The following is a 27,338-nucleotide window of genomic DNA, read 5'->3' on the forward strand; positions in this document are numbered from 1 at the left end:
ATCTATTGCTATAGTATTACGTTATATTTCTCTGCTAACTGTGATTATATCAGTCGTACATGCAAAGTGTTTGGGACCAACAATTGTTCAACAATAGTAAAAACAAGTAAAAATGGAGAATTCTTAGCTGTCTACACATTATCACCTTGTCCCAGTTACTAACTAAATCCTGAATAAGATTAAATATATTAAGTGATATGTTTGAATAGCAAATATTTACAGATTCAAACACCACTCCTTTCTACATATACTTCATCTCCCTCTGCACTCTATTCCTTGCCTCTGTTTTGCTATTATACATCTAGCAGCCCGCACACTCAGCTCATCTTCTCTCTGTTCTGCCCTGTACATTTTTTTTTAAATTTTAGCATTTATTCCCTATTTCTAACAAAATAAATATATTCAATATGGCACAGTTCATAACCATTTGTTTCCACTGAATGTATCTTCTTGTTCCTTCAGACTGCTACATGAACGATGTAAGCTACCCACAGATCTCCTGCTCCTGCTTACTGTCTTCCAACAGACAGCCAAAATTTACTAACACCCACTAAAGAAAAGTGCAAGTTGGTACTCACTTGTTTATTCTTTGTCTTGGTGATGGTGTCCGAAATAGGTTTCTTCCTCTCTTTAACAGCTGTTTTAGAAAACAGTTCTTCAAATTCATGATAATCTATTGAAGGCTCTTCAATTTTTTCCCACACAAGTGAAGCACTAGAATCTCTAAAGTTAAGCAAAAGACCTATGTAGGACAACATCAGACTAAATAGTCACAAAATGGTGGAATGAAGATAGATGAATTATCTGTTTAATTGCTAACATTCAGCTTTTCCAATTGAAAATGGACTGCAAAAATACTGAACATTTCTGATTTGTAAAAGGAATATGCTGCCAATTTCCTGCACAACGTAGAAATGGTATTTTCAGTGGGGTCTAAATATATAGTGAGGTATTAGATATACATGCTATAATTTACGTATTATCAGATTCATACTGAAGGCTGCTTACCGTGATTATTACAATAGTCGAGAAAGTTAACATAGAGGATCAAAAAGAAAATATAGCATAAATTTTACACAAGGCATTGTCTGATAATGAGAACCATTGAGAAGACTTCCCATAATTTCCAGTAAGCAGGATCAATTTGCACATAGCCCACAAATTATATCAGAAAGGAATTCACATGGAGTGATCAGGATTTCCTCCTGATTCCTTGAGATTTTCCTAAGGACTCTCCTCTTTACTAGCACAGTTATACAGTATGTTTGTCTTTGATCCCCATTTAAGAGAAATTTGATATAGGGGAGCCTGTCAACAGTTTATAAAAATGGGGAAAGGGAATTGTGCATACAGAAATGGATAAAAGCAGGGGGAAAAGGGGGGGGGGAACCAGATGGATTTTCACTTTAATTTCCTGTTTCTCAGAACTATCATGAAGCATTCTGAAAATGAATCCATCATTCTATGGCCACACACAGAAACATCAATGCACTACAGTAGCCTTGTCCACCCAACTGCAAGCTGCAATATCCTTTTCACAGCCATTCATCCTTATCTTCAGGTCTTTCTCTTTATACTTTTTCTTGACAAGCCTAGAGCTTATTTTAATGTGAGAATAAAGAACTAAGTTAAGAACTGGGTGATTTGTCTGAAAACATGCTTGGCTCTCTACTTTGCACAAGATACATTATTGACTTGAGAGCAGGCTATCCTCATCAGAAGGAATAGGGTCCAAGCAGTGTTGACTCTTTGTATCCCTTGCATTACAGTCAAGCCCTACATCCTGATCTGCCTTCAAACGAATTTAGTTAGCCATGACTCCTAGGAAGCCCCTGTTCTGCTTACAGAAAAGCAGGTTCCAGTTCAAATGCCTTGTAATTGGGTTCAAGATACTAATCAGTTGCATTCTTAAGAAAGCCTTACTCAGGATCCTAAGCACTGAGTCACTCTGCCACTGAATGCAACACCAAATCTGAGAAAAGCAGTGCACACGTTCTACTTAGATAATGATGGGAGAACTACATTTCAGAAATTTGCATATATGTGAGCAACCTCCCAGCTCACTTAAATTCCACCTCTTCCTTGGCCTTAATTGACTTTAAGACATGCAGTTACACCATCGGAAGTGGCAACAACTACACAGATAAATTCACATGTGTATTATACTCTTTCTGCAAATTGCTTTAAGGTGTCAAAAATCAACAAGACACTAAAAGAACTAGAAGGTACAGGGTTCTATCATGTATCACCCACATCTGAAACCTCCCTTCTCAAGTAGCCTCACTGAAGTTGCTCTCCATCCATACAGAACAATGCTGTGAAATTTTATTATTCACAAGTCTAACATGGGAAAAACTTTTGCCTAAATATATACAGTAGATAGTTGGTTTGATTACATTTACTAGTATAACACTGTAACTATCAAAGAATAAAATTCTGCCCCCCACCCCAAGTCCTGCAACATATACCATCCATTCCTCCAGGCCAATCTAGCTTCCCTTAATTTTCTGCAAAAAGACACAAAGATGCAACAAGTTTTAATCCCATGATATGCAATGTTTGGTATTACTGAGGCCGACAACATACATTTGTTCCCTGAGCTGGAAAGAGCTTATAAAATACTAATAAACTTCTGAGTATGTGTAAATCATCCTTTCCTCAAAACCACTTACGCTTCTTCATGGGAAGAGTGAAATTCAAAAGCAGATCAGCTTACTCAATGTCTGACATCTCTTATTTTAGGATAGAAACTCTGCCTCCTGAACTGAGCACCAGAACTAAAACATGTAAACAGAACACATCTGAAAAACCCCTTGCTCACTCACGCTAGCTTCTAGCAATTCCAAACCACTTGTGCCCCTTTGCTGTACACACAAATTCTTCTCCCCATATCAGTCTTCAGACCTGCTACAAGAAGCAACTTTTGGATAGTTTCAGACAATTGATGGTAATAAGGGGTTTTGTTTGTTTGTTTGTTTTGGTCCAAGTTGCTCATGCAACAAGCCTGGCTGTTACTGGATCATTTCCAGCCAATGTCTGGACACATGCTTATGTTTGCTAAAGTATAGCCATGCACACATAGACCTCAGTTCACAATAGGTTATCTTCATGTGGCTGTGGAAAAAGCTGAAAAACCACCACCAATGTAGGAATCTAGAAGTGCTGCAACATGTATATGAACTGGTCCTTGAGAAAAACCAATATAGATGAAAAAGTTTAAAATATACCGTTATAGTTACATTTGATTAAGAAAGGATCATAATACACATTGCTGCATTGGAAAGATAAGCATACCTGGCAAGAAATATGTGGTAGGGCTATACCAGATGGTAGCATTTACCTTTAAAAATACTTAGGATAATACTTCTTCCTAACATTGTCTCCCAAAGGCTTAAAAGCCAATACAGTGAAAGAGCATTTTAAGTGACAGTTCTGAACTTATAGTGCCACAGAAAGAACAATGTACAGACATTTGACTTACTGGTATTTTCAGTTCTAAGGCTATTAATGTTATCATTTCAAAAGCTTCAGACCAACATTTCTAACATATTGTTACCTTTTATTATGAAGCTGGATTCTTGTCCAATAAAGAGGCTTCATTGGTCGAGAAGGTTCTATTGCATGCTTTCTGCTACTTTTTTCCTGGTTAATTCCCATTACAAATAAACCAGTTGGCAGGGGAGGAGGAAGAAACCCAGAAACTTGTGGAAGACTAGGAGGTGGGGGTGGTGGCATGCCTATTCCAGGCAGAGGAGGGACTCCTGCACCAGGCAAAGGTGGGGGAGGTGGGGGAGGAGGTGGTAAACCCACGCCTGGCAAAGGTGGGGGAGGTGGAGGAGGCAGCACTATCAGTCCTTGTAGAGGGGGAGGAGGAGGGCCCCCCATACCTGGCCAAGGGGGTGGAGGTGGAGGGGGTGGCACTCCCATGCCTGGCAAAGGGGGTGGAGGGGGTGGCACTCCCATGCCTGGCAAAGGGGTTGGTGGTGGTGGAAGCATTCCCATGCCTGGCAAAGGAGGTGGGGGTGGAGGGGGTGGCACTCCCATGCCTGGCAATGGGGGTGGGGGCGGAGGAGGTGGCACTCCCATGCCTGGCAATGGGGGTGGGGGCGGAGGAGGTGGCACTCCCATGCCTGGCAATGGGGGAGGTGGTGGCACTACTGTTTCTGGGAGAGAAGAGGGTGCCACCATGCCTGGCAAAAGGGAAACTGGTCCTGGCAAAGATGGAGGTGGTGGAATACCCATGCCAGGCAGAGGTGGTACAGGCAGAATATCTGCTCCTGGCCAAGGTGGAGGAGGTGGAACTCCAGTTACAGGAAGAGGTGGTGGAGATGGGATCTCTGTAGGCATTCCAGCTGTAGGTAAAGGTGACCTAGAAGATATGCTTTCAAGCGATAAAGAAGGGGCAGGTGGTATCATGTCCATTCCTGGCAGACCTGATGGGGAAGGAATCCTTTTGGCAGGGAATGATGGAGAATAAGATGGTAGTACATCAGATGAAGACACCAAATATCCTGAGGCAGAGAGGGATGAGGGAGGCGACACTGATGAAATTAAAAATGGACCTCCTGCTCCAGGCAGGGAAATTCCAGTGTCAGTATGCAGAGGACCAGAAGGGATGTGAGAAGACAGGGAATGTTCATTCCCTGTTACAGTCTCCATACTCAAAGAAGGGTGGGGAGCTGATGGCACAGATTCTTCTAGAAATAAGCATGGTCTTGAAGTTTGTGGCATTGTCACTTTTTCTTGGGAAGCATCCAGCTGTACTGAAATCTGTTTTGGTGACAGAACTAAAGCTATTTCAGAGCAAAAGGTGGGTTGTGGCTCAAGTGTTGGCAATGGCTGAGTTGGCCCTTGACCCAGATCCCCTTTGAGGTGGGGAGGTGCTTGTGGCAGTGCATTGTCTGAAGGCAATATGTGTGTTAAACAATCATCTGTTGGAGATGTCTGCACAGATGTTGCAGTTACAGTTTTAACTAGGGCACACAATTCATGTTCTTGAAGAGCTGTGTTAGGCAGTCCTTTGTGAGTTGGTTGTTCAGTCTCATTCCACAGGCTTCTGCTTGAAACCAACACCTCTGTTGCTGGAAACTGTTTCTCTAGCTCTGCAATTTTTGTTTTTAAATCTTGTATGGTTTGCTCAAGCCGCTGAATTTCACTTGTCCGCATTTCTGATTTTGTTGCAATGTTTTCCTAGAAAACAGGAAAGAAAAGTCAACATGCAAAAAGAAAATAAGACATTTGCCTGCATGTATACAGAAACTATTTATATAAATAAATATAATAAATACATATCCTGTGAATATTTTAATGCATTATGAAAACCTTAGTTCTGCTAAATGTTCAGTGTGGGCTACTTCACAACCTTACTTTAAAGACTAAGTCATATGCATCCTGTAACATATAAGATAGATATGTATGTTTAAGTATACCACAAAACAGTCCAAAGCGCTGAATTTAACTTTGTCTTTCTGCCAGTTTGGGGTATGTGCATGTTTTATCCACCCCAATTAAATGTTGAAAAGAAATTATGTAAAGGGGCTCAGGACACTGTTCTGTTTCTTAGCAGAAACCTCCAGAACCAAAATGGAATGGGACCAAATTTGGTGTGGGCAGGGAAACAGGCAAAAGCAAGAATGACTTCAAAAATAGGCAAGGTTTGGCCAAGGGCTGCCAAGAAAAAAATCTAGAAAAATTTTCCTATTGCATCCATATGGGAGAAACAGTTGGGAAGCAGCTTAGGATGTTGTCGCCGGCTTTGACCTTAACACCTCCTTCTTCCTGATCATATGACCTTGAATGGAGCTGATGTTAAGGGGTTGAAAGGAGTTCCAGAAGCCATACTCTGCATGCTTTTCCTAGTTCACTTTTCAATGTCTTTACTTTTTAAGTTTCCTTTAAAAAGCAAACAGCTTTTTAACTGAGAGAGAATATATTTAATTCGGAAAAAGTAACCCACACCCCACCCCAAATTAAGTCACAGTATCAGACCAAGAGATCTAATGCAATTTGCCTTTGGTGTTTAGGTGAGACTGATTTCACTAAGTTTACTAGGTAACTGCAATGCATAAATATCTACCAGCAACTTTGGGAAGAGTATGGGGAAAGACCTGCATTGCTCCTCCATAAAGGCATAGCTTATTTTGACTGATTAACATTGCTGCATTAGCTGTTTGGGATTTTAATCCACTGGAGCAAATGACAGGCTACAAGAATGCTAAAATAAGCCTGTGTTTACCACTGGAGCCACTTCGATTTGTGATGTTTGAAAAAGCCAAAAAAGAGCTATCCAAAGCTCTAAGCAGTACAATGGAAAGAGACTTAAGGATAACTTAGTTTGTTTCTCCAATTACAACATTTTGTATCAGTTTTTCATTCATTAAATTTCCAGTAAAAATCATGGGCGTTTTTCTATTGTTGCAGTTGCCTTGTTTGCTTATTTGAAGAAGAAACACAGATCTTGGTGATTGCTTTGCTTTAAAGACACACACAAGAAGAAAGAAACAAGAAGAAACATCAGCTAACACTAAAGTTGATCAATGTAATATGAAAGCTTCAGAAAAGTCACATCTATTCCATAGCATCTACAAGCAGAATTGTCAGTGGCACTTCAGAGAGCATTGTTTACCATAGTATGCATTTCACAGATACTAGTCAACTGCACTGGGTATTTTCTACCAAAAGCCATGTGAAAGTAGCTGATAACAACTTGTTCACATCTTCCTTTGACCACATAATGTTTCTTGCTGTACTTTATATACCACAAACTTCACGGTGACCTACCCACTAAGAGTAGTGGCAGATGTGCCTGGGTCTTTTACTCAGAGCCGGTACTTGTTCCCTACAAAGGAATTTGTACCTGGGTTTGAAGGAGCTCCTGTTAAGGTTCGACACAAACCATCATCACTACCTATTTTTGGATAGCAAAGGACTTCAGAAAAAAAAAAAGTCAGTTTTAAGCATATTATACAGTATCTGCCTGCTAAACTAAGTAACTATACTATTCTGCTTCAGCTTTTCCTAGTGCTTGTCTACTCCTTTTCTCTTGTTCAGTTGTGCCCCCACTTCTTCATCCCAATTTGACAGAAGTTGGGCTTGACACCACAGCATGTCTTGCTGCTTCGAACTAACATGATTACTCTTCCGGTATTCATAACCACAAAATTATAAGCAAATCACAGACTTATGGGAGTTCATTTCACAAACAAGGATGCTTTCAAAGACAAGAATGTTTATAGGCTGACAATTTCAATTTAATGTTAAAAAAGAAATAAACAATCAACATTAATGGAAGATTTTTTTTTTTACATTATACACACAAAGAAAAAAATAGTGTGCCCCCCCAATTACTTACATCATCATTTCTGATACCAGGACGGGTAATGGTGGTTAGAATTAAAAGAACAACAGAATGACAGAGGAGATGCACAGCTACATGCCTGGAATCAAAGGCTGCTTATCCTTTCTTTGTGTACTTTAAAAAAAAAAAACTAAGATAAACCTGCCAAGAGTGGCGTATGATCCATTGATATGGAGACATAAGGACAGTCAGTCTCTACAATATTAATGTCACTGGAACGTGCCAGAAACAGAAAAGTTATGTGCTTTCATTTAATGTGGTTTTTAATGCTTGTTTGACTTATTCCCTCCCAAAGCCACACAAACTCTTAAGAAGGGCTCTTGTTGGATCTTTGCTTGTCTGGAGAAGCAGAGACAAAATCAGACTAGTAGGAGAGCTATACACAACCAAAAGACACTGTATAGACCAGTGTTTCTCAACTTTGGCACCTTTAAGAGGTGTGGACTCCAACTCCCAGAATTCCCCAGCCAGATGGCTAGGGAATTCTGGGAGTTGAAGTCCACACCTCTTAAAGTTGCCAAGGCTGAGAAACACTGGTATAGACAGTAAGGCTCCTTCATAAGGCATTGTCTTTTTTGCAGAGAATTTGTCTCACTGTTTGGTTTGAAGTGCCAAACCAAAAACCCAGAAATGTCCATGTAGGCAAAAATATGGATATTAAATTAAAGCACAGTGATACTATATTTATAGCATGGTTAAGTACATGATAGAAATGGATGTCTTATAAAACAATTAAGGGAGGCCACTGGATACATCTGCTAATAATAAAGTTCTATTGAAGCTCATGGGTTGACAGTTGTAGTAAACCTATCAATTGATCCATTGGGATACCAAGCCAAGTGTGGAAACATCAGTCCAAACACATATAATATTAAGATAAATATTAAATTTAAAACATGTCTACAAAAGTTGAGCAAATTTTGTTTGGGAACAGGTTCGAAAATACTTCTAGTCCCAAATCTTCTTCAAGGTTTTATTTTCCCAGATAGATTCAGAAAAATTAAAAGAGGCAAGATGTTCTATCTGTCCACTGAGTAGATGAAAGGCCTGCTTCAAGGAAAACAAGTCAGTGACCTTCTCCATACAAACTGGCTTGCTTCTGAGATAACGTTTAGAATGTCACTAAAAAGAATAATTCAGTTTATACTATCTAAAGATCTCATTTGTGGAAAGATAGAATTTTCCTTTGAGTTCAGCCAAAGAGGAAAACACTGAATTGGCCATATCCTTTAATTTTATAACATCCGTACAAACCAATTCCAACATGAAGAAATTGTTATTAAACAATAAGATACATAAAAGATGGCATTTCTGATTGAAGACAGTTTCTCTTGCCTGTTTAAAATTAAAGCTGATTTTTATGTCTCTTTTGCAGCTATCAAAGTCTTTAGGAATCCTAAAGAACTTTTAAAGTTTAACAGCAGTAATATTCAATATCCATTTATATAATCAAAAAGTTTAAGTTATTTCTCTTTTGAAAAGCAGATTATTTTGATTTCGGAAATTCGAGAGCTTTTTAGTTTGCTGTATAAGACACTACAAATCTATCACACATGCAAAAAAGTGAAGGTTCTCATTTAAGTATGCATTAAGATTAAAAATGCAGTTATTTACTGCAAAGATTTACAAACAGCTAATACTGGACAAAAATACCTGTAAATAAATCTGTTTTGCAGAATAAATGACATGTATTTTGCAGTGTAGTTGAATGAAACCTGTAACTTGTATATAAAGGTGATACGAAAGGGATCAACAATTTCCCTCTAAATACTGGTATTCAAGGATTCCATACTGCTGACCCTTACAATAGACTATGTATAACTAACTAAATACTATGTACAATTAACTACTCTAGCACAACACAGAAAGGATGGAAACATAACCTTTTTTTACACAACTACAGGTGTTTTAGTGATATCAAAGGTGGACAAAGTACCAAGGTTCTCTTGATATAAAAATCAGGCTCCGAAAAAAAGAAAAGAAAATGAAGTTAATAGCTGCCACTTAGGGCAAAGCAGAGGTGCTTCTTGAATCCAAACAAGCATTGAACACAAATGATAGAGTCAGATTTTGCTGTGTAACTACTTTCTAAACTGCCTTGGCCATAGTTGCCAACCAAGTGCTACCCTAAATAGAAGATTAATAGGTTGGTTGGTAAAGTTTATTCATTAATACTCTCCAATTTGGGGAGGTAAAGATATATATTCCTTTATAACACAGAATTTATGGTTCCATGTCTGAATATATCATGTCCTAGATTAGCCTGAGTCCCTCCTGACATTTTGGCTTACAGCTCTCATCATCCCTTAGTATGGCTGGCTAACTAGTGAGGATGGAAGTTACAGGTGAGATCACCTGGAGAGATGCAATTTGGGATGAGCTGCTGTAAATAATCAGTGCTGCTTTAATAATCAGAGTCACCTTTCCTCAGGTAGAGCATTTGCCACTGCCTCTCATTTTTCTCTTGATCTGTTACTGGAAGAAAAAAAAAAACCTCTCTGTGATATAGCCACATTTTACATACATCCTGGCAGGGTTACTTAGTAAAAGGCTGAGGAGGTCAGGAATGTGAAATGCATATACAAAATCTCTTAGTTGGCAAAGTTTACTTTTATCCTGTATGGGAACTGCCATATACCATATGCTTGGCCCTTATTTCAAATTATCACCATCCAAAAGCTATCTTATTTCCTCTTAACCATCTGTCAGGAAACCCTAACCGTTCAGTTCCTTTAGAATGGTTGTTCTTCCTTCAAGAAATTTAACATCTGACCCATTAAACACTTGAATAAATAAAATAAATACCCTAAATGGAGTTAAGAACCATTCTCCCTTCTCCAATTCATTATTATTACGTTCTAATTTGGCTGGGAGTGCTGATAAGCAAGGAAGTTTCCTGATCTCCTCTACTGTTGATGCTATGTCCTGAATCTGAGGAAGCATACAGTATTTTAAGTAGCAGTTGCTGCAGAGCAACACCAGAAAAGCTAACTATTCTCCTGCCTGTTCATGCTGTAAGAATCCTCTGTGTATCCTGCTGGCCAGTGAGTCACATAGACTGTTTGATGAGATTGGCCATTGGCCTGATTTAGTAGGACCCTTTTACAGTGTTTCATGCAACTAAATGATGGAGTCAGGTATACTGAAAGGCTAGAGGCATATAGAATTGCTGAAGTAATTGCGGCTATCCTACGACTCCTTTAAGTGGCCCTGGAAATGGTCCAGAACTGCCTAACTTGTAAAACGCCCCAGATTTTCATCTTAGTAGCACTTTTTGGAAGACATATTTGTTTCTGAACTCTTTATTTGCCAAATCTGTCTTCCCATTGATGAATGTACAGATATCTCAGTAAAACTTTAATACTGAGGTTAAGACTGCCAAAACGTTTGCCAGTTTCCAGAGAAATTTACCAGTGAATCTGGGAAAGGAAATGATCACTACTATTATTTCCATAATGAAGGCTTAATAAAGAAATATTAGGAACATATGTCTCCTTCATAAGAAATGATTGTAAGGTATCCACGACTTACAATGTTTTATATTTTTCTTCAGTTAAGAATCTTTAAAAAAAATAAATAGCAAATGGATAATTAATCACCCCCCTTCCCTTCATCTTTCATATATCATCTCCTTCATCTTACTTAACAGCTCATCAAAATCTCACACTGAATTATTCTGAATAATCTGCCTGATTTAAACGTTACACCATTCATTCACTTTTATTGATTAGACAATTGTCCTTCTCAAAATACAAAATGTAAAATAAATGCAAATATATGTTTTATTATATGTATAAATGCAAATCAAAGATACTTCTCTATCGATAATTATATGAATTGGATTCAATAGGCAGAAAATAAACCTCAATTTGAGTAAAAGGCATTTTTTCCCTTTAAATTGAATTATAGTAAGTAGAAAAGATGTATTATTATTTCTATTCTTTCAGGTTAACTGAAATCACTATAAGCAGAAATCAGAGAGAGATTTTTATAGCATTCTTATTTCAGAATAAGAAGTAAAATAAAAATCTAAATTGGACAGATTAATGGTGGTGGTCGCAACTTTTAAAGCCCTTTGTGGCTCAGGATCCGAGGATCTTTGGAACCAGTTGCTGTATTCTCTATTGAACCTGCCTGTCCAATAAGTTCAAGAAGAATGGGCTCTCTTCAGATTCCATCTTTGGGGAATGCCATGTACAGGATCCACAAAAGCATGTATTTTCAATTGGGGCCCTACTTCTCAAATGAAGCTCCCCACTCTGGAATAACATTCCATCTAACATCCATATGGCCCCATCCATGCTAGGTTTTAGGAAGACAGTTAAAACCTGGCTGTTCAACAAGCCTTATGGATGGATATGCTGTAAGATTGTTTCCTCTTGCAATGGTGATATATTTGTTTTTAATGGAATTTTATTGTGCCTAATAAGTATATTAGATGAATTGTTATATTCTGTTTTAACATTATTTATAAAGATAGGATATGTAACTCACTCACAGTCAGCAGTGATTGGACCAGCATATCAGCCTGGTAAATAATAAATAAATAAAGGAAGCAGCTATTATGGCTTCATGTTCAAATGTGAGAAACAGTGTGCTGTGGCATTTAAAGTGGTAGACTAGGATCAGGAAACCCAGGCTCATGTCTCCATATGATCATATATGTAGCTCACTGAGTGACTTAGAGCCATTCACTTTATCTTGGCCTAACCTAACTCAGGTTTGTTGTTACATGAATTAAATAAACGGATTAAACACATCACCTAGAAAATCTGGAGGAAAGATGAGTTACATAGGTAATAATGAACTTGTTATGTTAAGCATGTTAGCAGGTATAAAATAATGACTAGAAATATTTAGAAGAAAACCATGCAACAGTTCATCCTGCACCCATGAGAAATGTAGAACAGCTGCAACATGGCACCCATCAGTTTAGCATCAACCCAAAATTCACTTCCTATATTCCGGTCCCTGTGAAAATCATATTTCATAGAACAAGCTATTTTAAGAACTATCGAAGCACACACACCAAAACAAAACAAATATAAAGAAATCTGATAACACCCAGATATATCTATCAGAAATCTAGCACTTATTGCATTGTTAGGTAGACAATTTACTGTTGTCATTTATTCTTATTCCCCCTAAACCTATTAGGATTGAGAACATCTAGGGTGAGAAGTTCTAAAAAAAAAACAAAAAACCTCCAACCAGAAAACAACCTCTCAAGAATTTTTTGGATCTTTATCAGCTTCTTCAAATTCTCCAAGTGACTCTATAACAATTACCTTAGGCAACTTAATTCTAACAATTTAAGGCACAGAAAATTCCTCTTGAAAATGCAAAGCACCCATTTTTTATAGCAACAAGCTATTGTTACAAGAAAAGATTATGGGAATACATTTTCCCCCCCTCAGGGACATGTTTAGAAAAATATTTCTATCTAGTAATAAATATATTTTAGCATAACATTTGAAGGAATTTTGATACTAAATTTATTTATAGCTCTTTACATACAAACACTTCTTCCTACATCTGAAACCTTTTTAGGGAAGTTTCACTGAAAACATAACTATGTTGGCACAAAAGTAGACATCTATTCCAATGTAATTATAGCTCTTCAAACAATTGCACCCAATAGCTATCTGATTTACAACCCCTGATTTACATTACTATGCCATGGTATGTTCTTTCATAGTTTACATAATTTGCATCCATTTTTTAATATAGTGAAATATTGCTCCTGAGGTTAACAGTAAAGAGAATATTTCCCTTAAAATAATGCTTTTTAAAGTAGGCAAAGGCCATGGAATAAATTAATTTCTATTTTGGTACTCTGTAAATGTTTGAGTAGATTAATTATTGAGTCTTTCTTTTATGCTCAATGCAAGAATTTAAATCTATCTTCTACATGTCAAACTTGGAATAGGATATAGAGTTAAAGATTATTTTGCAGATAGGAGGGGGAAAAAAGGCCCCACGTGACTGAGGTTAATTTACTACAATATTTGGATGCTTCTTACTCATGTGAAAGTGAAAGGTCATGTCTGACCCTTTGGGGGGATGCCACTTTCGCGATGTTTTCTTGACAGATATAGAGCGGGGTGGTTTGCCATTGCCTTCCCCAGTCGTCACCTTCCCCAGCAAGCTGGGTACTCATTTTACCAACCTCAGAAGGATGGAAGGCTGAGTCAACCTGAGCCAGCTACCTGAGAATCCAGCTTCCGCTGGGATCGAACTCTAGTCATGGAGAGAGTTCTGGTCGCAATACTGCCACTTAGCACTCTGTGCCATACGAGGCCCTTTTTCTTACTCATAGGCTCTGTTAAACCAGGAATTTATAGCCTGTACTTAATATCAAGTTATCAGGAGTGCTTTTCCTGTATGAAACTGTTTGCTTGCTGAGATCTTCATCACAGTGTCCCAATATTCTCAGAAAATACGTTTAATGGAGGGGGGGGAAAAGGAATAGAGCATTTTTTATGATTCCATGAATCTCAAATTGCTTTCCCTCAGTTGCTTTGTGTAAGATGGTCAAAGCTTTCCTTATTTTAAAAGGCTTTGGGGATTATAAGTGGCTTGTCTCCTTTTTGATCCAGTTTTTAAGTTACAGTGTTTAAACAGTTTTTATTACAGTTTGTATTTTTATTAAAACAATGTTCCTTTCCTTTATAGTTCTATGACAAGTTGATTATATTTACTGTTGTTGTCTATAATAAATTGTTAAGTAATTGTTTTAGTATGAGGAAATATTAAATCATCAGCCCAGTTATTTTAAATACATTTCAGTAAACAAATCTGTGTTATGGGGCAAGTACTCTCAGGCCTTATTTGCCATATTCTATGGAGGGTGATAAATATAAGTGGGACTTCACAACTGTAAGACTTCAATAAAAGCTGGCCAGTTGTGATGACACAACAGAGGCACCATTGCAGTAATTCAGACAGCCACCAATATCTGACTCAAATAAATAAATATCCCCACTAAAAATAACAAGTTTTACAGGAGAAAAACACTTGGTTAGATTTGCTAGACTTGTTTTGAAATGTGCAACTGCCACCTAGTGCCTGAGTAGAGATTCTACAGAAATCCCTTATTAAATATATTCTGCTAAATTGTGGTCTTCTGAGGTTGTAGCCTTGGTTTTAGGTTGGTTGGCTGAATCTTAAGAAAGAAGGTTGTCCTAGCAAAATCAATAGAAGGAAGCATTGAAATAAATTATTTCTAAATTATAAAATAATTATGCAGAGTGCATTTTGGTTAAAGGATTTTTAAAGTAGTGCTCTTTGAAGGAAGCTTTCTAGTAAGCCTGGTGACTCTTAGGCTTGTGCAGTGCTTCAGTAGGAAGGCAAAACAGTGCTTAGAAACATGCTGGGGTGCAAATATAGTAACTGTCCACAACTCCTTACAGCAGCTGCACAATGTTGGTAAAGAGGCATTACTTTAAAAAGCCACAGACAGATGCCAGCTTCGGGCCTTGCATGCTCAAAACAACTTTTTGCTTTTGAATCTGAAGTACACCACACCACCATGATTACCATGAAATGCCATGAGCCTTTGGATTATTATACCTGTTCCTTACTCATTCCAGAATACTTCCTTCCTTTCCAACTCCAATTCTTCCTCTTGAAGTCTATTTGAAGTTGACTGTTGACCTGACAGTTTGATTTATAGTTATCGTTTTTAACTTGTTTCTTTTCTTTTCCCAAAGCTTATCTACTGCCTTTTACCTATCCCATGCTTTCTGTTTGGAAATTAGTGCCTGACTTTATGTTAATTTTTGTCTCTACCTAACAGCCCTAACCATTCCTGATTCACATAGTGATTAACCTGATGCCCATGGAAGGGCCACGAGCAGGACATGAGGGTGATAGGACATTCCCATTCTCTTGCTCAAGAACTGTCTGATATACTTCCTGAAAGAATCAGTGTTGGAAGGGGCCATTGAAGGTCTTCAAGTCCAACCCCCTGCTTAATGCAGGAATCCAAGTTAAAGTATCCCTGAAAGATAGTTGGCTAGCTTCTGCCTGAATGCATGGAAAATTGATTCCACTGCTCTTTTTGTTAGGAAGTTTTTTTCCCTAACCTTCAATCAGAACCTGTTCATCTTACATTTAATATTATGGCTCACTCCACTTTGATGAGAAGCCTCTGATGACCTCACTTGGAGTACAATTTTCAAGCCAATTATACAATGACTTGTCATGCAATCCATATTTAAACAGCCTCCTAGTCAGAATGTTACAGAATACTCTTATCAAATGCTTTACTAAAATAGCAACATTCAGGCCTTCTCCTGCTCTTTACAATTACCTGAAGGAATATATACCTTCTTGCAGGAGAAGACTGAACCCAAATCAGCTGTCTAGCACTATCAAACCTCCATCCACTCCATCTGCAAAACATTCCCAGTTTACTTTGAATCCAACTATTGTCCCACTACTCACAGTTCCCAAATGCATTTAGTATGAATTGGGAGCTTTCAGGGAGACCTTCAGCAAATCACTGCTCAGCTCAAGCTAGCTGAAAGATAAACTCACAATGCTACTCAGTCACCGTTTGCCTCTCTCTGCTTCCAACTTACAAAACATTGTTAGGCTCTGCCACCCATCACCTTGAAGGGAAGCCAGGTGACTGGTAGTAAGTGAAGTAGGAGGACAAACATTTCCATGCAAGTTAAGCTATCTGCCAACACAATCATAGGTGGAAAACACTTCAGTTCAGCAGTGAGGAAAGGCCCATAGGAGCTTTTAACTGGATACAAGAGCAAAGAAAACACTGCAAGCAAAATTTATGTTTTCATACCATCCAGTAAATGCAATATTTCTGAAGCATCCTGAAAACCCAGTTAAAATATCTCTGAACATATCTCACAAAAGCCATGGAATTTTGTCCAGTTAAATAATGAAGTTAAAATAAGGTGATTATTTAAACATGATTAGTAATTTTAGGTTCCAAACAAAGAAGTGCTAAAAACTAGAAGTATAGATTCTGTCTTCAAGCTTATAACGTAAAAACAGCAATGCAATGAAAAAGCTTTTCGCCTTCTTCTGGGATTTTTTCACACTGTATTCCAAAAAGCACTGAGCACTGAACCCTGATTTCCATAGTTAATATTTTTATTTTCAAGCGCCTGGAAAAATATATCATTAAATCTTGCAAGATACATCTGTGTTTAGTTGTCAGTGGAGACACCCTGGGCTCCAACAGGATGCATAATTAGAATATAATCAGTATCAAACATGCACTTGAAATTTTATGGCATGGAAGAGGTAGACAGAGATACACACACACAACAAATATTGGGTTTGTGGAGGAAATTCATATGGATGGCCAAAAGGATAAATATAAGTTACTGAGACTCATTTTTTTAAAAAAAAGTGAAATAAAACAAGTATCAATTACATAATGATTATTTTGGTATGGGAGTCTGCTTAAAAAAATAAGACACATAGGAAAATATTTAGATAATGTAAAATGACAGACAGTTTTAACAACAAAAAAGTTTATATACTGCAGAATCTGACTACTCTACTGTATTTGATTAACTCTCTGTAAATCTTGGGTTCAAAGTTAATATGATGGTGGAAGTAAAAGCTGCATTTCTGAGTTATTAATTTTTCAAATATCTAATGCTATGTTTATGCATCTTTCTCTGTAAGAGGGAAAACTACTCCGCTTCAGCTCCAAAGGAGATATAAATCTCCTTCTGTTTATTCCAACAGTGAAATCTCTTTTCATCACAAGGCACTATCCAAACCTCAGTCTCAATCTTTATTCCAGATTTGTAACTCCACACCAAGACGACGGTGAAACTATCCAAGATCGAAAAATAGCATAGTGTTGACTAACCTCTGCCTGGCGGATGTGGAAGATCTAAAACAATAAAGAATTGTTATGTGCCCTGAACATGATATTTTGATAAATTCCAGAATAAACTGCTTTTCCAGACCTCAGTGATTAAAGAAATAACATGTACAGTAATCCATATAAAGGGACAAAAAACAAGCAGTCAAGATGCTTGCCTTGTCATCCGAGGCTGTGTTGATTGATATATTTTTAAGAACCACTGAGATTGAAATAATTTTTATTAGGAGCCTTGGTTAAATTTCTCCCACTAGCAGGATTGCTATGAGAATTTTCCCAAATCCCTTAATTCTAAAAAAGAAGCTCATTCCAACAGGGATGTGATCACAGAAGATTTCTGTAGAATCCCTTCAGGAAGAGCCATAGGTGTGTCAACATGTACAGACCTGTGCACTCTGATGGCTCTTTTCAAGCTTGTAGGAGGACTTTCTAACTCCCCCCCCCCCAATGAGGGTACAATAGGTTGTTGTTCCTCTATGCTACAACTGCACAGCCACAGCAACTGCTATAGTAAGAGAGAACAAAGGGTCCATTGGTCAGGAGGCGGGGAGAGGGAGCGGTCATGCCAGAGCCAACAATTTCTAATCAGGAATGACCATGCTAGATACTACAGAAAGTCCAGTACTCACCCAAGTGGACTGGTAGAATGAAAATTGGTTTTCACTGTATTGTATCTTCAGAAAATGCAAAATGGCACTTAGTGCTATGGAAGAAAATGTGGGAAAGGCAACACTCTCTTAGTTCAACTGAAATTCAATAAAAAGGAAGGAGGAGGATCCCTTGAAGCACAGAGGAGCATTAAACTACCCCTGTTTAAGATTCCTACTCCTGGAGAAAGGGCTCTATGCTTACCTGAGCACAACGTTTGGGAAAAAGATGCCTTTCCTTAGTGTGCATTTCTATTATGAAATCTTGATCTCTAGAGAGCAGTTACATGATAAAGGAAACCAGTGTAGAAACATACCATCGTGGACTTCTAGCCCTAAATTTAAATTTCAAAGCTATGACTCTTGAACATGTTACTATGTCCAAAGAACAAGATGATTCAGGAAAGCTATTACATTGCAATAGAAATTCTCATTAAAGATTTGTAACAAAAATGTTTAAGAGGAAGCAATTTAATATTTAATGGCATTATCTCTGACATCTGGACTGCATCTTCTTACTGCAAAACTCCAAGGAAGATTCAATTTATTAAATTCCACAATAGATTTCTCTAGTTTCATTTATGCATTTGTTTAATGTTGTATTATTTATTTATTTGATTTTATCACCGCCCAAAGGAGGGACTCTGGGCAGTTTACAATAAAAAAATTCTATTATTTCTCATCAGACTGAAATAACAATTTATCCAAGTGATTAGAGATCAAATTCGAATATATTCCATAGTTCAGAGGCCAAAAGAAAAATCTTCAAAACGAACCTTCCTTTAATAGCTGTAATTTCTGTTCCCTGTTCTTCATGAAAAGTTAACAGATATTTTTAACAGATATTTGGTCATTTTAAACACTGCTTGAAAATGTGTGGTGATAAGCTTGCATGTGTAGCTCTCCAAATAGCATTGCATGCTTTGACACAGGATTTTCCATTGCTATACAGTACCTGTAGAGCCCTCAGGTTTGTATCTAATAAGGAAACGAAACACAGGTAGTCCTCATTTAGCTACTGCCTCGGACAGCGACCATTGATAGTTACGATGGTGATGAAAAAGTAACATTGCAACCTCATTTATAGCCTTCACAGTTTTACTCTCAGTCACGCGTTCGCCAGTACAGTCAGTTAATATGCACTGTCCTGTGCCTGATCTGTTTTTTCCAGCATTCCTCGCAGAGTGGTGAGATTGCCTAAACAAGCTATTTCTTCCTGAGCTGCTTTTCTCCACAGCACAGTGCATTCCTAAAAAGTGCTAATTGCGAGTTAACAAGCTCAGCTCTGTGACCTTAATTAGTTGATTCCAATCTTTCACTGGCTGCAGCTGCTGCCTGAAAGTGACAAGACTTTAATGGGTTTCACACTAAAAGCTTCTGTTTGGCTCCTAAGCAGCTCATTGCTAGTGCATTCCTTTCAGTGTGCATTCCCCATAGTGTGCCTGCTTACTCTCTTGTAATCTCTTCCTCTCCAATGAATGTAAATACAAACATCAATTCTCTTCTTGCTAATTATCCCAGCGCTTGGGTGAGCATTCCAAAGGGCAGGGCACTGGTGGGAAAGGGCTATAAGATTTGCCCTTTTACCAGCTTCTTCATGAGTCAAGTTCCAGAAACCTTTCCCACTGTTTAGGTTCACCTGCTGTTTGGGGTTGTATCCTTCTGATGCTATAAAGCAAAAGAAAGCTGAAGTAAAAGTGTAAGCACCGTTGTGGTCACATAATTTTTCACTTAGCAACTGCTTTGCTTAATGACCAAGTTGCTGGTCCCAACTGCAGTAACTAAATGAGAACTTAAATGAGGATTACTTGTAACTCCCTTAGTCTCCCTGAAGGAAGAGGCAGAAGCAAATCAAATACATACATTTTTAAAATAAAATTTGATATAAATTTAATGCAGATATTTCCACCAAAAACTCTGCTCAAACAACTCAAATAATATCATGATTAAAGCATTAATGTTCAACAAATAAAAATACAGAATAAACATCTAATCCAACAGGTTAAAACACTAAAATAAAAATAGTTTGATATGGAAAACTTTGCATCCCTTAATAGGAAGTTTCACATTTTGGGAATAGCCACTAAGCCAATTCTAGTCCTGAGAAATGTGCAGGACCACACTGGGAAACAGAATATTGTTGGCTAGCCAGGCAACTTGGTGGTGGTGGCAGGACAGACCACCTAGAAGAAAGAAATGACAAACCACCTCTGTTCTATTGCCAAGGGAAGTACCTAGATGTATCTATGAAGTGTATGTATGTAAACCTTAATCAAATACAATTCTACAGGAGCTTGGCCCCCATTCTAACCCAAGGCCTGGGGTTTTCAAGGGGTCCTTGATCATCATCAGAGTGGGAGCCATATGACTCTCAGAATGGATGCTGTTCTGGAAGACACATGCTATGACAGAAAAGGCATGCTTCCTATGTCCCAATACGTTGCATCGTTTAATCAAAGAGACCTGGAGCACACCCACTCTGCCTGATCATATAGAACAGGAAGAAACAGCAGGATAGGTGGTTCCTCAAGCAACCTGGCCCTATGTCATGAAGGGCTTTTTACGTGACCATCAGTGCCCTGAATTGTACCCAGAAGCCAACGTTGGCCCTGAAGATGATCCCGTGGCTTGTCCCTCCCCAGCAAGGATCAAATAATCCTAACCAGGGGTTGACCTTAACTCAAGGACACTTTATTTTTAGACAGTGAATCTGTTGTAACAAGAAACAGTTTTTGTTTCCAATAAATAACCCCAGCCTGATCAGGGCATTCTTGACCAGCAGAAGTTTGAAATACTGTTCAAGGACTGAATCATTTCCAGTGCATCAGAGTAGCCTAACAGGATGAAACTTAAGCTTGTGAGACAATGGCTAGACCTGACATCTCAAAAATGGGTATTTTGGCCTACTAGCCTTAGCTATGCAAAGACACTGCCAGCTACTGTCCAGACTTAGGCATCCAGATACCGGGCTGAATGTTACAAGCATGTACAAATTGAGAACATGAGCATTCAAGAGGAGTATAATCCCAACCAGCCCTGGTTGAATCCCTGGTCCCTAATATCCTTTATGGCTGATAAAGATTTATTGGACATTATACTCTTTCCTACTGTACCTCATTCATTTTGAAAAAGATGGGCAAGCTAGAAAGAAAAGCTAAGAGTTTGTAGAAGTAAATACATTTTCAATTATTCAGCTAGTAGGTGTTAATATTGAAATGGTAATGCCAGATAGAAGCTAAAGACAGTTGAGAAGTACAGCAAATAAATTTTTAACTTTAGAGAAGCACCATGCAAAGATGGTGACTCATTTAACATTTGCTTATAAAATGGCATGAAAGAGATACACAGAATATTCTCTAAGGTTGTGCATGCTTTAAATATGATTAGAAAGAAGATCCTTTCAGTAAAGGATCGTTACCTTGTCATGGTGCTGGAGCTTGAGCACCTCAATGATGCCATGAGCTAAACCGTGAAGGGCCACCCAAGACGGGAAGGTCATGACAGAGAGGTCAGACTAAATGCGATCCCTGGGGAAGGTAATGGCAACCCACCCCAGTATTCTTGCCATGAATACTAAATGGATCAGTACAACCAGAAATACGTCAGTATACCATCGGAAGATGAGACCCCCAGGTTGGACGATGGTCAAAATGCTACTGGGGAGGAACAGAGGATGAGTTCAACTAGCCCCAGATGTGATGACGCAGCTAGCTCAAAGCTGAAAGGACAGCTAGCGGCCAACGGTGCTGGTGGTGAACGGCGAATCCAACGTTCTGAGGATGAACAGACCATTGGAACCTGGAATGTAAGATCTATGAGCCAGGGCAAATTGGATGTGGTTATTGGTGAGATGTCAAGATTAAAGATAGACATTTTGGTCCTCAGTGAACTGAAATGGACTAGAATGAGCCACTTCACATCAAATGACCACCAGATCTACTACTATGGACAAGAGGACCACAGAAGAAATGGGGTAGCCTTCATGATTAATAGTAAAGTGGCTAAAGCAGTGCTTGGATACAATCCAAAAAAACCGATAGAATGATCTCAGTTCGAATTCAGGGCAAGCCATCTAACATCACAGTGATCCAAATATACGCCCCAACCACAGATGCTGAAGAAGCTGAGGTAGAGCAGTTCTATGAGGATCTGCAGCACCTACTGGACAATACGCCTAAAAGAGATGTTATTTTCATCACAGGAGACTGGAATGCTAAGGTGGGCAGTCAAATGACACCTGGAATTACAGGTAAGCATGGCCTGGGAGAACAAAATGAAGCAGGACATAGGCTGATAGAATTTTGCCAAGACAACTCACTCTGCATAACAAACACTCTCTTCCAACAACCTAAGAGACGGCTTTATACATGGACTTCACCAGATGGACAACACCGAAATCAGATTGACTACATCCTTTGCAGCCAAAGGTGGCAGACATCTATACAGTCGGTAAAAACAAGACCCGGAGCTGACTGTAGTTCAGATCACGAACTTCTTATTGCACAATTTACAATCAGACTAAAGAGATTAGGGAAGACCCACAGATCAGCTAGATATGAGCTCACTAATATTCCTAAGGAATATGCAGTGGAGGTGAAGAATAGATTTAAGGGACTAGATTTAGTAGATAGGGTCCCAGAAGAACTATGGACAGAAGTTCGCAACATTGTTCAGGAGGCAGCAACAAAATACATCCCAAAGAAAGAGAAAACCAAGAAGGCAAAATGGCTGTCTGCTGAGATACTAGAAGTAGCCCAAGAAAGAAGGAAAGCAAAAGGCAACAGTGATAGGGGGAGATATGCCCAATTAAATGCAAAATTCCAGAGGTTAGCCAGAAGAGATAAGGAATTATTTCTAAACAAGCAATGCGTGGAAGTGGAAGAAGACAATAAAGTAGGAAGGACAAGAGACCTCTTCCAGAAAATTAGAAACATTGGAGGTATATTCCAGGCAAGCATGGGTATGATCAAAAACAAAGATGGCAAGGACCTAACAGAAGAAGAAGAGATCAAGAAAAGGTGGCAAGAATATACAAAAGACCTGTATAGGAAGGATAACAATATCGGGGATAGCTTTGACGGTGTGGTCAGTGAGCTAGAGCCAGACATCCTGAAGAGTGAGGTTGAATGGGCCTTAAGAAGCATTGCTAATAACAAGGCAGCAGGAGACGACGGCATCCCAGCTGAACTGTTCAAAATCTTGCAAGATGATGCTGTCAAGGTAATGCATCCTATATGCCAGCAAATTTGGAAAAACAAGAATGGCCATCAGATTGGAAAAAATCAACTTATATCCCCATACCAAAAAAGGGGAACACTAAAGAATGTTCAAACTATCGAACAGTGGCACTCATTTCACATGCCAGTAAGGTAATGCTCAAGATCCTGCAAGGTAGATTTCAGCAATTCATGGAGCGAGAATTGCCAGATGTACAAGCTGGGTTTAGAAAAGGCAGAGGAATTAGGGACCAAATTGCCAATATCTGCTGGATAATGGAAAAAGCCGGTGGACACGGTGGTGCTGCGGGTTAAACCGCTGAGCTGTCGATTGGAAGGTCGGTGGTTTGAAACCGCGCGGCGGGGTGAGCTCCTGTTGCTCGTCCCAGCTCCTGCTCACCTAGCAGTTCGAAAACATGCAAATGTGAGTAGATCAATAGGTACCGCTTCGGCGGGAAGGTAACGGCGTTCCGTGAGTCATGCTGGCCACATGACCCAGAAGTGTCCTATGGACAACGCCGGCTCTAATGGCTTAGAAACGAAGATGAGCACTGCCCCCTAGAGTCAGACACAACTGGACTTTACGTCAAGGGAAACCTTTACCTTTACCTAATGGAAAAAGCCAGGGAGTTTCAGAAAAACATCTATTTCTGTTTTATTGACTATTCCAAGGCTTTTGACTGTGTGGACCAGAACAAATTGTGGCAAGTTCTTAGTGGTATGGGGATACCAAGTCATCTTGTATGCCTCCTGAAGAATCTGTATAATGACCAAGTAGCAACAGTAAGAATAGACCACGGAACAACGGACTGGTTTAAGATTGGGAAAGGAGTACGGCAGGGCTGTATACTCTCACCCTACCTATTCAACTTGTATGCAGAACACATCATGTGACAAGCTGGGCTTGAGGAATCCAAGGCTGGAGTTAAAATCTCTGGAAGAAACATTAACTATCTCAGATATGCAGATGATACCACTTTGATGGCTGAAAGCGAAGAGGGACTGAGGAGCCTTATGATGAAGGTGAAAGAAGAAAGTGCAAAAGCTGGCTTGCAGCTAAACCAAGATTATGGCAACCAGCTTGATTGATAACTGGCAAATAAAGGGAGAAAATGTAGAAGCAGTGAAAGACTTTGTATTTCTAGGTGTGAAGATTACTGCAGATGCTGACTGCAGTCAGGAAATCAGAAGACACTTAATCCTTGGAAGAAGAGCAATGAGAAATCTTGATAAAATAGTTAAGAGCAGAGACATCACACTGACAACAAAGGCCCGCATAGTTAAAGCAATGGTGTTCCCTGTAGTAACATATGGCTGCGAGAGCTGGACCATAAGGAAGGCTGAGAGAAGGAAGATCGATGCTTTTGAACTGTGGTGTTGGAGGAAAATTCTGAGAGTGCCTTGGACTGCAAGAAGATCAAACCAGTCCATACTCCAGGAAATAAAGCCAGACTGCTCACTTGAGGGAATGATATTAAAGGCAAAACTGAAATACTTTGGCCACATAATGAGAAGACAGGACAGCCTGGAGAAGATGCTGATGCTAGGGAGAGTGGAAGGCAAAAGGAAGAGGGGCCGACCAAGGGCAAGATGGATGGATGATATTCTAGAGGTGACGGACTCATCCCTGGGGGAGCTGGGGGTGTTGACGACCGACAGGAAGCTCTGGCGTGGGCTGGTCCATGAAGTCACGAAGAGTCAGAAGTGACTAAATGAATAAACAACAAAGAAAGAAGTGCTTTGGACATCACACAAACACATCTCATCTATTGAAATTGCAAGAAGGAGCATCTGACTTTAGCCACTACAATGTTTCTCAGCTGACATGGAAGAAAGAATAGCAGAAAGGCCTTTAATGAATAGCAGAAAGGCCTTTTTTCTGCCCAAGGTCCAAAGTACTTCTTCCTAATGGGCACTGCCTTACCATCTACTACCATTCACTTATTTAGTCTCTTCAGCACTTAAGTATTTTGCTATTAACACATCCTGGATAAGGATGCAGCTATGTAAGTTTAGGTTTAGAACGTAATTGTTTTGATAGAATATAAGCTAAGGCAAGCTACACGTGTACGCAGTCATCTTCTCCTCTGCTCATCATGCCATTCCATGCTTCCACTTCTGAGTATGTTATGAGCAAAAGAAAAAAAAAACTGCTTGTTAAGCCAGATTAGAAATCAAAATGACCATTTGCAGGGGTGGTGTTTTTTTTCATTTAAACTCATTTAAATCACAATACAGAAATAAATAACAAAAAAGTGACCTTTGTATCTGCTGCCCTGATGCTAAGCAAACTTCCCTGAGAATGAACTCTCTTTTATCATAAAGAATAATAAAACACAATATCATTAAAATAGACTTTGTAACCGTGAGCATGGCTGGCCTTCTCTTGACAAAACATGGGGAAGGAGGGAGGGGTAGTCAGTCCAAAGAAATTCCAAGATGCCCAGACACTGATATTGACCTCCCACCTCCTAACGCTTTCTGGATGGTTTGGCCCCTTCCAGTCTTTGGAGCCCTGGACGTTGGCCCAAAGATTTATTCCTAGCACCACCACTGATTCTGAAAAATAGACTTAAAACCAAATTATGTTATGCTAACAAACATAACCAAGGACTGTACCTTGCAGATTGTAAGAAATTTCTTTTCCATCTACCATCTGTAAAATTAGTCTTGCATATCAGCTTTCATAAATAAAATAAATATTGTCCATAGCAATAGTAGTTTAAATATAATACATTTGAATATAGTGAGTGTTCTCCTAACAAGATCTTACCTGTACCTGCTGAACAACCTCTGCACATTCTCTCTCTGTTGCCTCGGCAGCAGCTTCAGGTTCTGGATTGGGAAGTAAAATTCAAAGTTATTTTTATTGTTCCAAATATCAAACTATCTTGAAATGCTCACAGTCCCTAGATACACATATCAAATATTAGAGCCACATAATTTCTTTTGAGTTTAAGGTATATTATTTTCCTTCTGTTTGTGAGCTGAATCATATAGTTACTTAGTATGATGGCTTATTTAAATTATCCACATGTAAGCTCTATTTTTTATGGACTTATGATTATCTTTTCCAGGTCATCTGATGAATCAAGCATGACTGTACCACCCTGCTGTACTGGTTAGCTTTCAGGCTGTGATAAAAATGAGAACTGGAGATGATTTTCATTCCACATGGTTGGAAGTAAGACATGGTTGGAGAAAGGGGCTATTCAGGGACATTTTTACAGCAAGATGATCCTTAATATGATCATTTCTGTTGCTGCTGCTGCTGCTATAATAAAGGACCTCAAGTCCACAGCATGCTAAAACTGCAATCTATTATTCTGGAGAGTTACTGACCTCCTTGTGAAAAATTACTCTTCCGTTATTTTAAATCACAATATTTTCTACTAAGACAATTATTTAAATAGAGGTGTGACATTTTCTAACTCATTAACTCATATAATACTCATAAATATTCATTCACATTCAATTTAACTTTCCTCTTAAGAAAATGTTCCTAATCCCTGACATTGACCATTTTCTGTTCGCATGAATGAAAATAAATGAAGAAAAAGAAAGATGGTCACGAAGTCATTTTTATCAATAAGCAAATTTCAGTGCTTTATTTAGTTAGAATAATCAAAGTCAATACTGCATAGTTAAATGTACTTTTAAAAGGGCACACTCATCAATAGCACAAGGACTGAAACATTTATCTGACCTGCAACAGATTGACTGAACAAAACAGAAGATGTAAGCACAAAACTGTATGATTTATAACTAAATTTCTGCTGACTGTCAGAATCTGATGGCAGTATTCCATAAAACAAAACAAAAAATCAGAATAAAACATACTGATGTATCAATTAAAAGTTCAATTAAAACTGTCAACAATTAAAAACCTGGTCAGAAAAATGTATCTTTAAAGCCTGTTCAGAATGTTAGCAACATCAGTTCTCTAATTTCATCAGGAACTGTACTCTAAACACCAATGCAACAGAGATGGTACTGACTGGGAAGAATCTGGGTTTGCATTTAGATATTTGTATAATCCCACACAGTGCACCTTGTTGAACGGATTTCCAATGAAAGTAAAATTCTTTTATCAATTACAATCATTGTCCAAGCAGTATTGGAAAAAAGCTCTAAAGAATATTTTCCCCTTATTTAACCAGTAATTGAGACAAACTACTATGCCAAAGGAACAATATTGTTTGACTAGTCTTGAGGAAGAGAGGGATGGGATTTTATATTTTGAATATATT

General features: G+C 38.6%; 1 protein-coding gene across 1 annotated transcript in view; it reads right to left on the reverse strand.

Annotated features, from left to right (window-relative positions):
* FMN2 (formin 2) overlaps positions 1–27,338 on the reverse strand; it is a 172,989-nt gene that overhangs the window by 107,701 nt on the left and 37,950 nt on the right. Inside the window, 4 exon segments of the mRNA XM_063306373.1 lie at positions 579–723; positions 3,557–5,190; positions 25,862–25,923; positions 26,603–26,614. Of these exon segments, the coding sequence (XP_063162443.1) occupies positions 579–723; positions 3,557–5,190; positions 25,862–25,923; positions 26,603–26,614 (1,853 nt within the window).

Source organism: Candoia aspera, chromosome 1, assembly GCF_035149785.1.
Source record: "Candoia aspera isolate rCanAsp1 chromosome 1, rCanAsp1.hap2, whole genome shotgun sequence".
Lineage (NCBI taxonomy): Eukaryota > Metazoa > Chordata > Lepidosauria > Squamata > Boidae > Candoia > Candoia aspera.